The sequence below is a fragment of the Podarcis cretensis genome (assembly GCF_951804945.1).
Source record: "Podarcis cretensis genome assembly, chromosome: 1".
Lineage (NCBI taxonomy): Eukaryota > Metazoa > Chordata > Lepidosauria > Squamata > Lacertidae > Podarcis > Podarcis cretensis.
The window spans coordinates 85,787,677-85,808,515 of NC_137170.1; the positions used below are offsets into that span (position 1 = coordinate 85,787,677).

Genomic DNA, 20,839 nt, shown 5'->3' on the forward strand with positions numbered 1-20,839 from the left:
GCCGGAAAAGTGCCTGGGCCAGCTTTCCGCGCCCCTGCCGCCGCTGTCTCCTCCCTGCGCCCCGCAGGCCCGCCCCTTCTCCCCCAGCCCCGCCGCTCCCTGGCTCTGGGTCGGCCCCGGGAGCCGCAGCGAGCGAACCCCGGCCAGGCCGCGCGTGCGCCCCGCCGTCCCTCCCTCTCCGCCTGCCTGCCTGCCTCTCCTCCCTGGAGCGCAGCCGCCGCCACCGTCGCAGCGGGGCCCAGCGCAAAACCGAGCAGGAGGGAAAGCGCCGCCGCCGCCGCCGCCACCCGGAAAGGCCTCGGGCAGAGAGGGATCGGAGCAGAGACCCGGCCGGGCGCGGGGACATGGTGACGGGATGGCCCGCATCACAGACGCCTTCCCCCTGCACCTGCTCGTCTGGCACAACCGGCACCAGGCGCTGGACAGCGAGCTGCGCAAGGGACAGGTACGGGGGAGCCCCTCAACACCCCCCCAATCTCCTAGGACTCCTTCCTTCCTTAACCCCGCATTCCAGGTCGCCCCTTCCAGCCGGAGTTGGAGATGTGGCAGCCAGGGAGGGGGATGTGATGTGGGATCCTTCCAAGATGGTCCCAGCCCTTCGCTCCCCCCCCCCACCCGTTGGTAGCCCTGCTGCTGCTGCTGCTGCTGCTGCCACTGGGAGGGAGAATGAACAAGGGCCAGATACTGGCACTTAGTATATCTGACCGCTGCTAACCTAGGTTTGTTCCATCTGCATCTTATTAAACCTGCCACATCCAGTTAACTCCCCCCCCCTTCCCAGCCACGCCACACACACAAGCAGGAAAACTGCCCAAGGGGAATCTCTTGACCCCCCAGTTGTGATAGCATCATCACCTTTCCCCCACCTTTGTAATGCTCCTGGTCTCTTTGTAACTCTTTCCTTCTCACCCCGGCCGAACTGGTGGTTTCAGAATAGCTGTATAGATGTTTGATGATTCTTTTGGGCTGGGAATCCCCAACCTCATAATTCCTCATCAGACTTGGCAGTTGAAGCTTTGAAGCAAACAGCAATCCTCATTTGAGGCCATCTGTTTGGAATCCCAGAATCCACTGCTCCTTCGTCTTAGGCCCCCTCATAGTGATTTGGGGCACATGAGGGCAAGACATGCGAGGGATCAGCACACTCAGTTGGATCTGAAAGGTGCCCCGTGATACTCAGTCCCATAACATCCTCTAGCAATCGAGGCCTAGTGTTGTTGTTGTTTTTTTTAAAAAAAACAACCTTCCTGTGGTGGCTTCATGTTTAGTGCACTGATAGCCACCATTTTGGAAAAGAGAAAAAGGGAGAAAGGCAAAATAATCCTTAAAGATTGATGTGCGTGTGCACAGCTGGTATGGGTCTCTTTTAAAAATTAAATTCAATTATCAGAGCCTCCAAGCAAGTGCCAGCTCTAGCACCCTGTTGCATTGGAGAGGGGAAATTCACAGGGTTTCCTTCCTGCCTGCCCCTATGGACCACAGCTGAGCACTGGACTAGGCTGAGCATCTATACTTTAAAAAACTCTTGGTTCTCCCACCTAGAGTTAGAACCAAGAGAACAGAGTCATTAGAATACCTGTATGGGAGAAGACTGACAGGAAGAGTTCTGCCTGGCAACTGATTTGGAACTGAGAGAAATGCAGACCAGGAAGCATGGCTTAAAAGAAGACTGGGCTGGAGATAACTGATGGTACCTGAGATCATGATGATTCCCATTTCTTGTTTTGGAAGGGGGAAACGGGGAATGAACTGACTTACAGATCTAGGGGGATGACTTTTGGGAGGATCTCAAAAAGAAAGGAATTTGGGGCAGAGGTTTGGTCAGCCGGATGTTTCTGGAATCTAATTACATAGGGCACTCCAGTGATGGCCTTGTTGTCAGTCCCTAACAGCTGATACTCAGATGTATGTTACCTTTGAAGAGGGAGGTTCTATTTAATTTGGTGGTTGAGGCTAGTAGCTGTTGACAAACCTGTCCTCTGTGAATTTATCAAATCCTTTTTGAAACTAACTTAAGCTAGTGGCTATCAACATACCTCACAGCAGTGAATTCCATGAGTTAATTACCCCTTGAGTGACAAAGTATCTGAATTTGCTTTTATCTTGTTTCTTAAAAATCATGGGCAGTCTGGGAAAGGTGGGAGAGGAACGATTCAGAGTATGGCATACAGTGGCATCGCAACAAAAGTTGGGTCAGGGCAGATATTTGGAAGGAAATGGTGTGGAGGGTTTGGGGCTCTGCCTTGTGTTCAATTTGGCTAGGTCACTTGTCTCTCAGTCTCACCAGTTCTCCTTCTGTAAAATGGATGTTGCAGTATCAAATGTGAGGTCAAAGAAGTGGTTTGGTGTGTAGAGCTCATGCTCCACCTTTGCATTGTACTCAGGTTGCAGTCTTGGAGAAAGTCAGGTGTCTCCATCTAGTCCAGCATTCTGTTTCCAGCAGTGGTCAGCCAAATGCATCTGAAAATTTTACAAGCAAGGCCTGAGGTCAACACTGTTCTGCTGTTGCTTGTATCCAGCAGCTGACATTCAGAGGCAAATTCTTTCTGAATATTGTGGTGCTTCCATCAAATTACGACTTTCAGAGTGGGTGTTGGGTGGATGGAGCTTTGAGTGGATGGAGCCTAGGCAAGGGAATGGCTTGGCAGGGTGGGCAGATTTGTAACATCCTGAATTTCTGAAGGTATCGGCTGCTGTTACATCTTTTTTGCAGATGGTTTAGGATGCTCAGCCACCCTGCACATGACTTACCTTGGTGGTAGAAGAAATAACATTCTGACTATTTTCAAATATATTCTTGTGGTCAACTAGTCTGCAAGTAGAGTGAAAATAGGCCCAGCTTATGTAGGATATAAGAGACTCTGGGCTGTTCCAGGTAACACAGAAGGATTCTGGAGCTATGATAGAACCAGCCAGACCTCTCTGCAGCAAGCACTCTCATTGTTGGTGAATTGCTGGTAATCAGCTGTTAAAAAATGTGATTCTTAGCCCCAGTGCTTGAAGCGATTACACTACCCTCAGCATAAGGAAGGTGCCCATGACATCTGCACAAAGCACTACAGCCCTGTCTCCTGATCCATTTTTATTATCCATCCCTCAAAAGCGTATTTACTTGTGGGTTTGTTTGTTTTTTGTTTCTTTTCTTTAATTCATAAGCCGTGTACTCTCCTTCTGTAGCACTTGAGTGCACTCTCCTTACAATTAAAAACAAAACAGGTTGTTTCACAATATAGGTGGGCTAGTCCCTATTCTGTTCTATCATGTGGGGACAAAGGCCTTTGTGGTGAATGGCCCCTTCTAATTGCATCTTGGAACAAGGCAGCATTTGCCATTGCAAAGAAGGTCCTTTCATCAGAAAGCCAAGACACAACATTAATTGATTTCCATACATACTTAGATTTCCCCCCACTTCTCAAGCAATCAAGAGTCTCCCAAAGCGGTTCAAAAACAGAGTCAAGCCCTGCCAGCAGCTTGCAAACTGAAAAGACGAGACACACAAGGAAAGGGAAGTGGAGTGGGAGAGAGATCAGTCCTTCCAGGCCACAACAAAGTGGGGAGCTATAAGAGAGGGCATTGATGCTCAGTGGAGGCCAGGGTAGGTAACCTTCCCTTGCTGATGTTCTCACTTGAATAGGAATTGTTGGCTCCAGCTCCTTTGACCAATGGGTGGGGCAAGCGTTTCAAACTTCTCCCTTTTGATTCTACAGTCCTGGGGGGAGTTGAAGCTGAGTAGGAAGGGGGGAGGTGAGTTCCATGTAGCCTGATGGTTCTCTGGCTGGTGGTTGGGGCCAGGTTGGTCTCCTTGCCATGATATTCTTCCTTGGAGGGCAACTGGACTGTAGCCCTAATGTGCTGCCCTTCATTTCTGCAGTCCCATCAAGGCTTTTGAATATCTGAATATCAGCATGCGTAAGCTTAGATTAAGCAACAAGGCCGGCTCTTCTATTCTGGCCAGTGGATATGATACGTCATGGTCCCTTGGGTCGGATATTCTATAGGATATGTGAATTCTATCCTAGTATCCTGGATGTCCTTGTAGGTCAGGGACAGCATTATCTGAGGACGAGCTCTGAGTGAATCTTCCTCTTTTGCAAGAGATACTGGTGCAAGGGCATTAAAACCCTGCTGAGTCCTAGCACTGAAAACTGTTTCTAGGAATGAGCCCCAGCGCAGAGAAAGCCTCAGCCCTTGTTCTCCTGCAAAGGAATGCCCACCTAGCTCATTAATCCTATGGCTCTTTTGCAGCACGATATTGAGATGCTGGACCCACGAGGCCGAACGCCCCTGGAGCTGGCCGTGTGCCTGGGGAACCTGGAATCTGTCCGGGTGTTGTTGCAACACAATGCCAGTGTGGGCCAAGAGAATGCCAACGGCTGGACAGGTATGAAGGTTCAGTGGGCAAGGGTATGTGCCCCATGTTAGTCCGTTTCAATTTCTGTCTCCTCTGCTTAAAGCTGGGGTGAGTTGCACTTACAACTCCCACGCTGGCTGTAGGCTGATGGGAGATAGAGTCCAACAAAACCTGGAGAGCCGCATGTTCATCAGGATCATCAGGCTGCACGACTGTGAAACGCCTTCTGCTTGAGACCTTGCAGTGCTGCCGCCTAATACTGGGCTCAATAACAGTCGTTCATATTGAAGCATCTCCTTATATCCTAGGCAAGGGGGGAAATAGAAGGAATGTGTTGAAAGGGTTGTTGTGAAAGCTAAGCAAGGGAAGACAGAAGTTAAGAAATGAAAGACCTGAGGCGTGAGGGCTGTGGTTTTGAGGGGTAAGCAACACGAATGAAAGCCAGAGTCCAGTGCTTAGGCCAGTACTGGGGTAATATGTGTGCTTTGAAGGCAGAACTCTTCCCGGCACTTTTGTTTAAGGCACCTATTCTTGCTTCTCTGGCTTAAGTTTCTGGAGCCTTGCTTTGCCCTGCCTAGGATGGTAGAAGTTTCCCTGGGAACTGAGCACTGATTGGCATGATACCTGTGCCCTTGGCAGCCAGACATGTCCTTTTGGCAGATCAATAGGCTGTCTGCTCCTGGTTGGGAGTGAGGTTAGAGGAGAAACTCGTTTGGACTTGAGAGATGATGGGCACAGTGAGTGGGGCCAAGAAGCCAAATACTGATTTTTTCCCTCTGCCTCTCTAGTCCTGCAGGAGGCAGTAAGCACAGGGGACCCAGAGATGGTGCAGCTGGTGCTCCAGTATCGCGATTACCAGCGGGCCACACAGCGCCTAGGCGGCATCCCAGAATTGCTCAACAAACTGCGCAGAGTATGTACAGTCAACTTCAGTCCTTGTGTATTTATCAGTGTCTACAGATTTTATTATAGGGGCGCCCAACCTGTACTCTTGTCAGGACCCCTGGCGAAGGGAGAAAGAAATCTTGCCAAATCTGCCCTCTCTTAGGATCTTATTGGAATCTCCTTTTCTTTCTAAAACTCTGGTTGTGTTTGTGTTAATTAAAAGCCACAACCCTCTCTCTGGATACTTCTTCCATAGAGCACCAGCATTAAGTCCCTCAGTTTCCTGCTTGGCAGGGGGTTGGACTCGATGGCCCTTGTGGTCTCTTCCAACTCTATGATTCTATGATTCTATGATTCTAACTTTTGTGTGGGCACAGAACCATTGCAATTTAACCATTCCTATGTTCTTCTAATGCATACTTCAAGAAGGGAAACACTCTTGTCCCTCCCACACTCCCTTGCGAAGGGGCTTGGAAGACAAAGCATTTGAACAGCATGGTTTCAAGATGACAACGGTAGCAGTTACTCTGCATCCCAGAAGCATCAACCCTCTTCTCCTTTAAGCCCCCTGGGATGCTCAAAAGCACTCTTGGGTTTTCTAGCTAGCAGTTGCTAGATCTAATTGAACTCCCATTGGCAAAGTGTGACTCTTAATAAGATTATGGTCACAGCAAAATGTAGTCCCTTTAGAGAACAGGGATTGGCTGTTCTCGCTGCCCCTTCTCTCACTTGCAGTGCTCTGCCCCCTCACCTTGGTTCTCCATCTCCACAGGCTCCTGATTTCTACGTGGAGATGAAGTGGGAGTTTACCAGCTGGGGTAAGTCAGTGCTTCACTTCTGGGAATGGTCCACAAAAGCCCGAGCAGGTGACAGGAGAGAGCTATCCAATAAGGGAGGAGTTTGGCCTGGGGAAATGATGCAGCTCAGAAAACCTCCTGAGCTCAGAAACATAGACGACATTTTGAGGAAGAAGGAAGCATTCTCCTTTCTCTGTGGTGGGTGCCCTGGCTTCACCAAGGAGCAGAATCCATGCTATTGACACGTGGTGTCCTAGTCGTGCTCCAGAGATTAGAAGTGTGACACCCTGAAGGAATGAGGTGATGCCAGGCAGAGAGGGCAAGAAGTACCTCTCAGCCATGAGTCTCATTGGGTACTTTGGAGCATGTCGCTGTCTCTCAGTTTGACCTTCCACACAGAGGCTATGGTGCCTCTCTGAAGGGCTGTAGCTCAGTGGAAGAGCACCTGCTTTTCACACAGAAGATCCCAGGTTCAGTCAGGCATTTCTATGTGGGGCTGGGATAGGCCTCCCATCCTGAAACCCTGGAGAGCTGCTGCTAGTCGATGTAGACAACACAGAAATTGATGGACCGGTATTAGATGAACCAGTGGATCAGATGGATCAGTATAAGGCAGCTCCCTGTGTTTCTGTGGGTGAGGTACAAATGTGGCAAACAAGTAAATGATGCTAAGCAATGTTTCCTCTCCCTCTGCTCCCTCTCTTCCTCTCCGTCACCAGTGCCCCTGGTCTCCAAGATATGCCCAAGTGACGTGTACCGGGTGTGGAAGCGTGGGGAAAACTTGCGGGTTGACACCACCTTGCTGGGCTTTGAGCACATGACCTGGCAGCGGGGCCGCCGCAGCTACATCTTTAAAGGCGAAGGTCAGAATATCTCTTTTCTGGGGAGATGGGTCCATGCTTGGCAAGGGGGGGGGCTATGATACTGACTGCTTTTCTCTCTGTTGCTCCCCCACCCTCTTTTCTCCTTCCCCTCATTGGCCAGATGAGAATGCTGTGGTGATGGAGGTTGACCACGACAAGCAGGTGGTGTACACTGAAACGTTGTCTCTAGCCTTGCATGAGCCAGAGCTGATGCTGGCTGCCATGCAGCCTTCCGAGGAGCACGTGGCCAGCCGGCTCACTTCACCCATCGTCTCCACCCACCTGGATACCAAGAACATTGCCTTTGAGCGGTGAGCTGGGGCAGGGGGAAGGGTAGCGTATGGGTCTGTGTGAACCGTGTGCTGCTGCTGTTGCTGGTTGTTAACCCCAATGACTATATGCTGCCTCCAGGATCAGAGACAGCCGCATGCTGCTCAGAACACCGGAATTGTCAGGGGACAGTAGCAGGAGAGCGCTATTGGCATCACGGTTGCTGGCTTCCCAGAGGCATCTGATTGGTCATTGTGGGAAATGGGATGCTAGACTAGAGGGACTATGGATGTGATCCAGCTGCAGGGCTCTTTTTATGGTACAGGATGAGGCCAATGAGACCAACGCTGGGAAGGATGAAGTCTGCCCAGGCTCTTGAGCATCAGCTAGTTTTGCGAGAAAAGAGGGGGACCAAGGCCCCAGCTTCTACTGCCATAGATGTCTGCAGCTCTGTTATCAGATATGCCCCATCTCCCCTCAGAGGAGAGACTTCCACTCGCAGCTCCCTAGTCCAAGTCTTTCAAGGGCAGGGTTGGGAGAGGTGAAGGTAGATGTGTGTGTGAGAGAGAAAGTGACATTTGATGAGATGGTTATCTTTTAGGCTGAAGAGTATGAGGTCATTCCAAGTCTGAAAAGGGTTGGAAGAGATGAAGCTCCATTGTAGCAGTGGTGTTTGAGAAAGTGGTTATCTTTAGGCTGCATTGGGGGGGGGCAGCTGAGGTCTGCAATGGCAAACTCTATCGCTCTTGACCAGAGGGCTTTCCTCTCCAGGAACAAGTCTGGCATCTGGGGCTGGCGCTCTGAGAAGATGGAAAACATCAGCGGCTATGAAGCCAAGGTACAACTCTTCCCCCATTCCTGTTCCTTGTGTGTGTAAATCTGAAAAATTCATCAAAGTTTAGCTTAGCTTCACTGCTTTGAGGAATCAGGGCTTGTGTTGGATGGGACCAGGTGATATCAACGGTCTCTTTGTCCTTTTTCCAGGTTTACAGTGCCAGCAACGTGGAGCTTGTCACCAAAACCCGTACTGAGCACCTGTCAGATCAGGACAAGACACGCAACAAAGGTAAAAGCAGATGTTGAACCGCTTCCAGTTGTGACTCGGTGTGTTGACTCATCCAATGACCCTTCATGCTGCTAGGGATTATTTTACCCTACAATTCCCAGAACTCCGATTAATTGTGTGCTGCACTTGCTGTTTGGCGGCTCCTGCCTGCCCTTTGACCACAAGTGACTTGTCCTCAATAGTCATGATGTGCTCCTCCCATTTACAGGCTTCACCTGGTGGTTAAGAGAACAAAAATGGCAGCAGCGTATACTGAATATTGGCCTGGTCTATATGTTACGCTCAGCTGAACCGTGGCTAAGCAAGAATGAAAAATTGCACAAGTGCACCGAGCGAATATTGCTGCCACTTCATTCCTCCCTGATTCCACTGCCTAAGAAGCAACAGGATAGATAGGGATTTTGGCTGTTGTCCTGTGTAGACAGCTTTCCAAACCACTGGTGGGAGAGGCAGAGTAAATGGGAATATGTACACAGCATAACTGTAGGAGTCTGGAGGGACCACTTGGGCCATGCAGGCCTATGGAAGGCACTCACTTTCATGGAGAAGGAGTCTGAGAAGGAGGATGTCAGGCGGTAGATGGGCTAGCCTTAGTGGCTATGGCAGGTAGAGGAGCCTAGTGATTCCATGGTGCTGGTGGTTCCATGATACATCTGGCAATCCTTGTGTAGATCTTCCCCCATAATGTAAAAATCATTCAGTTCATGGATATCGGTATCTGTGGTCGTAATAGAGAGGACCTTTTCTGTAGCCACCTACACCCTGCAACTCTGTCGAGAGAGACCCACCTTGACCTCTCCCAGAAGGCCTATTGCCATAATGCAAAGATCTTCCTTTCTTGGCAGGCATTTGGTCTGTCGAGCTGCTGACCTTAACCTCCCTGGCAGGTCACTTTCTTTTTTAATCTGCTGCCTCTTCCTCTTTTATCGCTTATCAATGACTGTTTTGCTGCATTTTCCATGGATTTTGTCATTCTAATGTTACTAGCCGCCTTGAACATTGCTGGGTAAAGGCGCTCTAAAACTATTTCAGATAAATAAAAATAAGATAACAAATAAATTGCACTAAAGTGGTGGAGGTGGTGGTAGGTTCTTTGGAGAGGACTCATTCACTTAGACATCCTCCTTTTGTCTTCCAGGTTCTAAGACTCCATTCCAGTCCTTCCTGGGAATCGCCCAGCAGCATGCTGCCCAGAATGGGGTGAGTGACCAGGTCAGATCCTGTCCGTATATGGGGAAAGTAGATGCTGGCCCAGCCACACAAATTTAGCCTAAGGGTACATGAGGTGGGGAAGCAGATCACAAGGGAGATATGCCAGAGAAGGGATTGTGTGGCTCCAAAGTGTTGGTGTTCTAGTTCCTGCCCAGATCCAGACCCCGATCCTCACTTTTGCAGGCTCCTGTGCTGCAGTCAGCCAGTCCAACCAACCCAACGTCTATTACCCCTGAGGAATACTTTGACCCCAACTTCAACCTGGAGTCCCGCAATATTGGCCGCCCTATTGAGATGTCCAACAAGGTGCAGAGGTGAGAAGGATGGGGGATACTGCATGGATTGGTGGGGTGGGGTCAGAAATGGAAGAAGATGTCAGGACGTGACAGCTGGCACTTAACTCTTACAAAAGGTACTCATTTTTCCAGAGAAAGGTAAGAAACAAAAGGTGGAGGAAATAAAAACATGTCCCTGCAGATAATTCACCCGTGTAGGGGAGTTGCAGGTCCAGTCTCTCCGTGGGCAGATGTTGGGGGCAGGGAGCTGGAGGAATCTCCTGGAAGACTAACATGCTTCTTGTGTGACAGGTTTAAGGCCACTCTGTGGCTCTGCGAGGACCATCCCCTCTCCCTGGTGGAGCAGGTGACGCCCATAATTGACCTGATGGCTATCAGCAACGCCCACTTTGCCAAGCTGCGTGACTTCATCACCCTCAAGTTACCTCCTGGCTTCCCTGTCAAAATCGGTGAGAGGTGTGAAGCCTGGCTGGTTGGGGGGGGGGGGACATTATCTACTCAGGGTGGGGTGGGGGGCATGGAGACAAGCTGACGGGAGGCAGATCAAGAGGGGAAGAGAGAAAAAGGAAGGCAGAGAATGAAGCTGTGGGGCTACGCCTCTCCAGACATTCTTTCTGTTGTACATCCATAATGATTTGTGCTCATGAAGGTATTGAGGTAGTTCATACACAACCTTGCTTTCAATGTCATTTGTGCCTGCAAAGGTTTCAGAGCGGACATACTGCTTCATTTCAAATTGGTGAAATCCTGTAACGTTTCATACCTCAAATGTTCTTGGGTGGGTGCAAGAGTGCCCCTCCAGAGGGCAATAATGCAATAACTTTGGGGAAACATCTCAGAACAACTAATAAAGCAGAATGATGTCTGCTATAAATGCACCACCAATGCACTATTATTGCAGAATACACCTACAGAAAAGAAAAACCTAGATCCATCTGCACTTTAAATTTAAAGCAGTATCATACCACTTTGAGCAGGCATGGGTTGTCCCCCCCCCCCCTCCGGAATCCTGGGAACTGTAGTTTGAGGGTTCTGTGAATTGTTAAAGAGTTCCCTCTTCTCTTCACAAAGCCAAAATTATCAGAGTGGTTTAACAATCAGCCCCTCTTCCCAGGGAACTCTGGGAATTGCAGGTCTGTGAAGGGAATACATTTGTACATTTTCTTTCTTTTTCCCAGAAATCCCCCTCTTCCACGTGCTGAATGCCCGGATCACTTTTAGTAACTTGTGCGGCTGTGATGAGCCGCTGAGCTCAGTGCGAATCTGTACTCCCACCCACACCCCAGAGAGCACCGAGGAGCCGACTGCTGGGGCAGAGGCAGCCAACAACACCAAAGGTAGGAGGAGCAGGATGGGGTGGGAGCCAGGGTCAGGACTTCCAACAGCTAATCTAAACCTTGGAGGGGGGAGAAGAGTGGAAGAGGTGGAGGGTGTTCCCGCAGGCTGGGAGAGGGAGGGAGCATTAGGGTGCAGTGGCCGTGAGCCCACATTGCAGAACTGGGAGACAACAGGGTTAAGAAGGAGATGTGAAAGTGTAAGATGTCTGAGTGACTGGAAAACGGGTGACTCCTCTGTGGAAGGGAAAGCATGCTTTCTAGAACTGACACATCCTTCTCCATGATCCCGCTACTGACCATCACATTTTAAAAATGGACATATTGGCTCAATATGTTTATCGTCATTTTTAAAAAACATCAAGTCTTTCCGCTTCAAGAATGCTAGCACAGCCATGTTCCTTTTGTTTCCCACTGATGTGCCTGAGAAAGTGGGAGCTATGCCTGCTTGTTGCCACCTTTAGGCTCATGCAGACAACCTGTGTATTCAACTTTTACCCGGATTTGCTTGCGCAAAGCTTACATGGAGGTTAGATTGTATCTGGTTTTTATTGAGCATTCATTCTGATTGGTTTGTGGGCCAGCTATGCCCCAACAAGCATTCGTCCCACATTCATCCTGATTTGCTTGCAGGCTGTTGGCTTCCTGTTAGTCATTTGCTCACCCTGCAATTTTCAGTGCACTTCCCTACCCCTTCCCAAACTGCAAAAACGCTGGATTCTTTTTAAAACAGCATTTTTTTATGCAAGGGCAACAGAGCCCTTCAATCCACTTCAGTTGTGCAAACCTAAATTTCCGGTGCGTGTTGAGTCTCTTCTGCAAAGTAGTGACAATCAGGAGGGACTTTTTGTTAAAGAGGCTCAGCCCATTTGCTGCTTGCCTTAGGCCCTAGGGAGATGTCCTTTGTCCTTTTTAAGAGCCCTTTTCATGGGTGGAGAAAGTGAGGCAAAGATGAAGGGACTGGTCTTCGGTGACACAGGACATTGCAGAAGTTGCGTAGTCCGTTGGCCAGCGTGCTAACCATTGTGCTCCCTTCCTCCCCCAGTGTACCCTTTCCCCTGCGAGGTGGACCCATCAGTTTTTGAGGTGCCTCAGGGCTATACAATGTTGGGCGCAGGTCGTACAGAGCCCATGCGGGACGAGGATGATGACCTGCTCCAGTTCGCCATTCAGCAGAGCCTCCTGGATGCTGGCACAGAGACAGACCAGGTGATTGGGAAGGCGGAAACCTGCCTGCACTGGGGTGAAAACAGGTCCATTATAGCAGGCAGGCATGACTAACTGGTTCTTGGAGGGAGGGCACATGGTGCCCGGATGGTTGTGCAGGGACCAAGTAGAGGTTGGATTGAGTGGTGTAGCAAACTAACTCCCAGTTGTTGGCACTCAGAGTGGAGATAATTCTTGGCTGCCACTTATAAATGTAGCACTGAGTGCTTTGCAAACCTTGATCTCATTAAGGCTTTTACATCCCAGTAGGAACTGGTGATTATATATTTCCTTTTTGCATGCATGTGTGTTTGTGTGAGGGGGTGGAACCTGAGGCCATCAGATTATGGCTTGCCTCAGACCTCCCAGAGAGTCCATGGCTTAACCAAAGCATTATGGCTTATTATTTTAGCATTATTCCAAGTCCAAGCCTCAAATTATTACCTGCTACAGCAGGAGCACACACCCATTCTGCCTCTTTGCTATCGGTTTTAGCATATTCATTCTTGCGTGTTACACCAGGTGACCATCTGGGAAGCTCTGACCAACACACGGCCAGGATCCAATCCTCCGTCCTATGATGAGGAGCTACAGTTGGAACGGTGAGTGTTTCCGCAGCAAGAAGGAAGAGGTTGTATTACGAATTCAGTTCTGCAACCTGTACGTTAAGGTGTATTATTTTCTAAAACCTACTTTGTGGTCACTTGGTCCACCCACCAGCAGCAATTCCATCTTAGCTGGATTGAGCTTCAGTCTTGCCAGGCCTCATCCACACCCTCACTGCTTCCAGATACTGTTTCAAGGATTTCACTGCCTCAGTGGGGTTTAAGGGAAAGCAGACAGAACTGAGCAGGATCTCCATATCCTCACAGGACCTCTCCCATCGGCTGAATGCAGTGTTCTTCCCCAGCTGTTTTCCTTCATAGTCCACTATAAAGCGGGGTGCAGGGCCTCTTCCTCGGTCACCTCACATTCCCCTTCTCTCATCCTTTCTTACCAAGCAGAATGGGAATGCCCTCTTGGGGAACATGATGGCAATGAAGGAATTGGGGCGTGCCTGAATTAGCTTCCAGTGCGTCACCCATGAATGGAGTTTGCCTGCTTGTAAGCGATATACCCGTCTGTCTGGGAGATCCCCAGGAATTGGCATAGGTGCTACGAGAAACTGAGCTTGGCATAGTTCAGATTGTAAACACTTTGAAGATGGGTAAAAATCCTCCAGCTCAAGCAGATGCAAATGTATTTGGAGAAATTTCCCCTCTTCAGCCTTCCTAGTTGTGGGTGTTGTGTGGACCTAGCTGGTTTTCCTACCACCTCCTCTCACCTTACTCTCTCATGCATTTGGCCACTCTGCCTAGTATGAGGTGTGATTGTTGATCTGTCACATGGATCTTCTTCCGCGTGAGGAAAATAAGGCTGTCTTGATGTACAGCTTTATATCCTTCTGGGGGCATGGATGAGGGCTTTTTTCGGAGGCGCTTGTGATATTTCACACTCAGCTGTAAGATTCCTCTGTGGGTTTTTGCAACGGTGCCAGTTCTTATTTCTAATAATAATTTGAAAATCTCTTGAACAATTGCAGTCTGCCAGTGGGTGGAAAGCAAGCACCACCCGCTTTCCGGCACCAAGTGGAGAACGGTGCCAACAGAACTGAGAAGGCTGAGAGAGCCTGAAGGAAGTTTTTTGGTATGAGTAACCACCCATTGCTCTACAAGCACAGAGCTTCCTTAAAATTCAGCAGTTGAGAGAAGACTCAAGGCACATTTGCACCTATGCTCTCAAGCAGCAGGAATTTACTCCCAGCAGTAACTTCTGAGATAACAGAATTTTAGAATTGTGGGGTTGGAAGGGACCACATGGGTCATCTAGTCCAACCCCCGGCAATGCAGGAATTTAGTTTGGTTCTTCTGTGTTGTCAACACTGCAGTTTAGTTTACTCCTACTATTCAGGCAGTGCAGACAGCCCCTGTGTCTACTCAAACGCTATCTCAGGACCAAATAACATCAGCCATTCCATTAAGGGTTCATTGGCCTGTGCAACTTCTCATGTGACGTACGCTGTCATCTGCTGACAAGGCCGTTGTTTACATGGGTCAGACTGCTCAGTTGTGACATGAAGGAATAAACAGACACAAATCAGACATGAAAATAGTCACAGAAGCCAAGGCAAGAGGAGCATTTCAGTCTCCCATAACTTATTGAAACAGACCTTGAGGTCCCCTCCTTAAAAGTACAAGCAGACCACAAAGTTTCAAATGGCAATTCTTGTGTGAGACCAGGCCGGGGGGGGGGGCGTGTTCTTGAATTTTTCTTACATTTATATCCCACCTTTCTTCCAACATACAGATGGTTGTCAGGTGGTCTCCCAGGCACTGACCAGGCTCACACCTTCAGCAAAGAGGTGGCCTTAGGTGCTTTCAGATCACTTCAGCCATTAGCTGAAATTCATCACCAAGTTTGTTGCAGTGAAACTTGGACTTGAAGAAGACCAGGAGTGGCTAGTTAACTAACATATTTGTCTTTCTTTTGGTCTTTATTTACCTGATTCAGCTTGCTATGCCTAGTCACCCCAGCAGATCCTTGTTGAGAAAGAGTCACATCTGCTCTGAGTGGGTCCACCAGATACAATCAAATGAATGTAGTTTTATTTGTGCTCTGCTAGTATTGTGGCAAACCTGCTGCTGTCTTTTGTATTGCTTGTGGTGGGGAGGTTGACCTCACCTTGTGGGTAGGTTCCCACTTTGGCAGCCACTCCATCTAACAAAATGGGTTTTAGCCCTCAAAAAGTTCATGATGCAAAATGGCCACAGTCTTTACAGTACCACAAGATGCTTTATTCTCGTCACTGAAACAGACTACTCCTGCAAAATTGCCCTGGCAGTAATCTCTGCAGTAAACGACAGCTATTTTGAGAGAATTGGTGTGAACATTCCCTGCACTGATCCAGAACTGATGCAAGCCCTTTGCTGAGATGTAGAGTATAGCAGTGTAGGTAAGAGCACACATAGACTGCATCACGGGAGATACTTCAGGCTTCTTGTAGGGCATAGAAATGCATAAGGAGTGAAAACCAGGGAACAAACGGGGGAAACCCCTGGGTCATGGTGTGGCCTGTGCAGGCAGTGAGGCGTTTTCTTCACTACAAGCAGTAGGCTCTTCCCCTTTCTCCTACATTTCCTGAGTTGCTGCCCAGCAGGGAACCCACCCACAGTTGTGATGCAACGCAACAATCTGGGGACAACAGGAAGAAAAAACACAAGCCTTTCAAAGGCTAGATGACTGCTGTTTATCCAATCCAGATAAGATGGAAAAATTGTTGATGGGTACCTAATGCCTATGTCCAGAGAATGCTATTCAGTCTGTTCTGCATAGGATTATACTCTGAAGAATACGGTTTAGGGGGCTTCTACACCCCACTTTCTCACTAGAGGCCCAAGTGGGACCTTGAGACAAGTGCACCAGCTTGTGGCTCTGCCCTGGGCAAGGGGGTAGCCTATACTTTGGGTTTCCAATCCCTGGTAACTTCAAGGCTTGGTTACTGAAATAAATTCTACATGGGAGTACCTTTGAAAACTGCCCAGAAACTGTAATTAATGCAAAATACAACTACTAGACTGTGAAATGGGACTAGGTGTTTCAAACGTATCACCAACATTTAAACATTTAAACAACTGTACTGGCCCCTGGTTCATTTCTGAGAGCAATTTGAAGGGTGGGGTTTGGGGCCTGAAGAGTTCCCTAATCACAAGATGAGCCTTTCCATGAAGTAAGGTCAACTTTGGAGGGTTGAGTATCCCCACCAGCTAAAGCCACAGTGGCCCAAAGGCCTAATTAGGCCCACCAGGGCTTTGAATTTGGCCATGAATTAAGCCTTCCAGGCCATTTTGGGCAAACCAGCTGTCAGGTTATCTCTGATGTAAGATAATGGAAAATGATGTGGAAATGCCCTGGAAAGTGCGAGATAACACTTGCTTCGAGATAACATCATCTAGCTTCCTTGCAAACCTTTAGACAGCAGGGAGATTAGACAAGGTTGGCTAACAAATGGGCATGGATGTTCAGTAAACAGGTCGCTTTGAAGCACCTCGGTGTGAAAATAGGTGTATTACAATTACACAAAAAGCACTGTTTTTAACCTGTGAATTGTATTGATGCAGAGAGCACCAGAAAGCTATCAGGCACGCTGGGAACCAGACTGAGCCAAAGGCCAGCCCATTTCTTTTTTACTAGCTTCCAGCAGGCTCTGGGCAGTTGTGTGGGAACGGAGGAAGCCCAGATTGGGCTGAGGGTGTTGGGACATATCTGAGAGCAGCTTGAGCAAGCTTGCCTGAACCAGGCCTGAGAAGCATGACCAAGTAGCCATATCTCGCTGCCCTATTTGCTGATGCCTCCTTCTCGTTCTGTGTCCTCTCAGGGCTATCCAGGAGAGCATGTTCCTTCAGGCGGGGCCAGGCCTGAGCCCAGTGGAGTCTGGAGGTGGCAACGGTGGCGCTCCTCCTCCTGAGAGCAGCCCACCTCTCAGCACCAATGGGGGTGGCTCCTCGGCCTTGCCCCCGCCCTACCCCAGCTTTGACGAGCAGCTGCGCTTGGCCATGGAGCTGTCTTCGAGGGAGCAGGAGGAGAGGGAGCGCCAACGCCGCGAGGAGGACGAGGAGCTGCAGCGCATCCTCCAGCTCTCTCTGACGGAGAAGTAGCGTCCTAGCCTCCCTCAAGCCTCACACCGCCCAGCCTAGCTGTCCTTGCCGTCATTGTCTTTTTAACCTCTGGGGGTGGGGTGGGTTTCATGCTTTGCCCCTTCCCAGTTGAGGGTCAGGCTGGATGTGAGAAGACAGCACCTTCTGCATTTCCTGGGACTCACTCGGTTCCATCCTCTGGTATTATTTCCTGTAAGATTTTTTTAAAAATTTGCTTTATATCCTCAACCTTCACTGAGGAAATGTTTTCTACAGCACAGAGAGGCAGGTTGGAGAAGAGGAGCAGCAACAAATAAGGAGACAGGATGTGGGGCAGGGGGGGGGGGAGACGTTGAGGAAATTTTCATCACCTCGGCATGAGATTTTTCTGAGACTGATGGTGAATGTGCTGCTTTCTCTTTCCTTGCAAGGGTTTGGGCCTGTTGAGGACGGGACCAAGTTGGGGAAGTGGCAATAGAAGGCGGTGGGGAAGCCTGGAGCTTGATGCGCTGATGTTTTGCGGTGAGACCTGAAACCAGGCTGCCGTGTGGTGAATAATTTTCAGTCCCGTGTTTTATTTTCCTCCTCATTGCGAGCTGCTGCTCTCCCTGCCCCCCTTATTTTTAATTTATTTTATTTATATCTCTGAAGAAGGGGAGTGGGAGGTATGTGGTTTTTGTTTTTTTTAAGAAACTGAACCCAGTGGGTCTAAAGGGAACAGCTGTGCCCACTCCTGAGCGGCTTTCTCCTGTTGTCTGGGAACCAGGCACAAGGGGCTCTGGGCAGCAGGAACTACTAAATAAAACTAAGAAACCAGCATCGCTCTGCTGTGACGTTCTTCCGTTTTCTTCCATCTTGGTCTCGGGTTGCATGGCTGTGACATAAACATAAAACTTGGCTCCAGAACCTGCTAGGATTTCTGCGGCTCTCCTTATGAAAATTAGGAAACATGCTAATTAGTATACTCACAAAAAACCCTGATAGTTTGAACCATGAAAACATTATACCAGCATTATTTCATTCCTAATGATCCCTAGCATGGGATTCGCCTTTTTCACAGCTGCCACATGAACTGTTGAAATCATTTTCACCAAGATATCCACTATGACCACAAGGTCTTTCCTAGGCTGCATACAAACTGCACCCTTAAAGCACGTTCAGAACATATTGTCCCCAGAATTCTGGGCACTGTAGTTTGTTCAATGTGACTGGGAACCGTAACCTTCTGAGAGGTGAACTACAGTACCCAGAATACTTTCGAGGGGAATGTGCTTTGAATGTCCTTTAAAGGTATATAGTGTGTGTGCAGCCCTGGTCAGTTACTGCCAGTTCAGACCCCATTACTATATATGTCAAATGAGGATTTATTTTACTTACATTGAATTGTGTTTGCTATTTTAAGTTCACCCAGTTTGGAGGAATTCTTTTGGAACTCCTTGCAATCCCTTGTTTTGTTTTGACAACCCAGAACAATTTAGTGTCATGAGCAAACTTTGCTCCCTCAATACACTAATGGGACTCCATATGTTGGTGATAGTCTGTGTCCATTTTGGTAAACGATAAGGTTTACAAGCTGCTTTAGGTTCTTCAACAGGCTACGTTGCTATTAATTCCCAATTTGGTGGAAGCAATAGCAGAGAGGGCAGGTGGGGGGTAAGAGGGAGGGAGGATATTACGATCTTGAAGTCGTAGAGTAGTACCATCCTTTTTCTTACAACTGTACTCAGAAAGTGTTCAGTTTAAATCATTAAGTGAAATCTACACACTTCCTTTGCCCTCATTGCCCTGTTAGTCCAATGCCCCAGTGACAGTAAAGCAACAACTAGCTTAGTTCCTTGGCAGAGTCTAGCAATCCTCTACCCTCCACCTTTGCTTCCTCCCTTGCTGCCAATAGTACACAGCCCTTGCACCATCTAGACCATGTGCATCATTTTGCACCAATACTCTTCCCCATTGGACTTTGTCAACATATCTCTGCCACTCCTTGTCCCTACATGTCCTTTCTTAACTTTAATCAAACCGGCAGCTTCCATCTTGCCTCAAAGAAACCAGTGGATTTGTTCTCTGAGCCACTGAAATTATATGTCTGCTCAGCCAACATAGCATCATAGTTTTGGACTGCCCAAGTGCAAATATATACATACACTGCGCTTTGTATAAATCCCTGTTGGCCTTGCCTGACACAATGCATATCCCCATCTAGTGTGCATACATAGAACTGCAATTTGTCTCTATCTCTCTCTCTCTCTCCCTCCCCCGCACCCCCCTTGCTCAATCTTCTGCATGGTGCAATTTAGGAAGCCAGGCATGATGATTGTACACTGAAGAACCATGGCTGCCACATGATAGCACAGTGACCTTAAACAGAGCAGGTGGCAATGGTACTGTTAAAATTGCTTTAGCTGGTTTCAGTTGCCAAGTCTCCCCTGCCAGTTCGGAAGGTGTGCAAGGGGCTCCCGAGAGCTGCTCTGCCTTAACCAGCTGCATTTTGGGGGAAGAGCTGTACCCAGTGGTAGTGCAGCACATGCTCTGCAACCAAAGATCCCGGGTTCAACCCCTGGTGTCTCCAGCTGGGGCTGGGAAACGGCTTCCCAATCTGAAACCCTTAAGGAGGTGCTGCCAGAGAGTGCAAGCCATACAACTGACCTAGACGTGCCAATAGCCCGATTTGCTATAAAACAGCTTCATAACGGCCTGCAGTTATTTTGGGTCCAAATTGCAGCACTGTGTCATATAGGCTGTATTGTAACTGTGTGCCTGGGACTGGCTGGCTGGCTTGAGGGGGTGGGTAGGCTGAGTGTGCCGAGATTAAGGCTGCCTGCAGTGAACCTGGAAATCCTGCCTACTCCTTTCAAAAGCTCCAAAGCAACAAGAGATGCTGCTGCCTTTCACACCGCTGACCCACCTGCCCACGCTCCTTTCCACCTGCTGGGTCTTGGGCAGGTAGGAAAGTGAAGTGGTTGTCTGCCCTTTCATTGGTTCTGTGTGTTTAAAGATCAAATGCAAAGCAAACAATTCCATTATGTTCACGAAGCAGCTTACATTAAGCATCAACAACAAAAAGCCCCAGGAATTAGCTGCAGTTCCTGCTATGTCTTCTACACTTAACAAATCTCTCAGTCGGTAGAGCATGAGACTCTTCATCCCAAGGGTGTGGGCAGAAGATTCCTGCATCGCAGGGGGTTGGACTAGATGACCCTTGTGGCCCCTTCCAATTCTATGGTTCTTGGAGGTTTAACTGTGGAAACTAGTGTGCACTATGCAACTTGCACTTTAATGTTTTAAAATATATGATCATTTCCTTTATTATTTTTTTTAAAGCATTCCCCTTACAAATGGCTAGTTGCTTGAAATGCTTTGGATCAAAACTGCTTCCAATGAGAACTGGTTAGCAATTTGAGCTTTTAGGGGGAAGAGCTGGGTGTCTATCTAGGTCGTCTGCTGGCAGCCTCCCGCAATATCCGAAGCATTTAGAATTTCAGCACTGCTGAGTTGAGTTCTGAACAGATTTTACTTTTACCTTCGATAGCCTGGCCCGGAGGTATCAGCAGCTGGCGATGTTTGCAGGGCTGTGCTTGTGGGTAGCTGTGCTATGGATTAGGAAGGCTGCTTTTTGGATCCCGATATGCAGCGGGGGTGGCAGTGGGCTCCATGCGGCCGTCGTGCCTGATGGGGGGGGGGCGCTGTGCTGCTTCTCCAGCCTCTGATGTTCGGCTTTTCGCTCGACCACCTGCTGAGTCATTGTAGTAATATGCAGGGGGGGGGGGTGGCAGCAGCGGCAAGGCGTTAGGTTTCCATTTTAAGCTCCGACTCTGGTGTTAGCTGAGATTTTAACTCTGCATGCATGAAAACAAACGAACAAACACGGTGCCCGCCGCCCTCCTCC

The 20,839-nt window shown here is 48.8% G+C and overlaps 1 protein-coding gene across 3 annotated transcripts; it reads left to right on the top strand.

Annotated features, from left to right (window-relative positions):
* Positions 1-122: 122 nt before the first annotated feature.
* On the top strand, positions 123-17,772 carry ANKRD13D (ankyrin repeat domain 13D). 3 transcript variants are annotated; one of them, XM_079991554.1, is made up of 15 exons: positions 123-445; positions 4,246-4,381; positions 5,140-5,264; positions 6,009-6,054; positions 6,753-6,896; positions 7,018-7,207; positions 7,938-8,004; positions 8,151-8,232; positions 9,371-9,432; positions 9,628-9,758; positions 10,032-10,189; positions 10,919-11,077; positions 12,120-12,283; positions 12,803-12,882; positions 16,695-17,772. In XM_079991554.1, the coding sequence occupies exons 1-15, from the start codon at positions 356-358 to the stop codon at positions 16,972-16,974; spliced, it is 1,914 nt and encodes a 637-aa protein (XP_079847680.1). In that variant the 5' UTR covers positions 123-355; the 3' UTR covers positions 16,975-17,772. The 3 variants fall into 3 exon arrangements, with proteins under 3 accessions (XP_079847680.1, XP_079847681.1, XP_079847682.1); XM_079991555.1 differs by lacking the exon at positions 123-445 and adding an exon at positions 1,543-1,690; XM_079991556.1 differs by lacking the exon at positions 123-445 and adding an exon at positions 1,762-1,905.
* Positions 17,773-20,839: the final 3,067 nt, after the last annotated feature.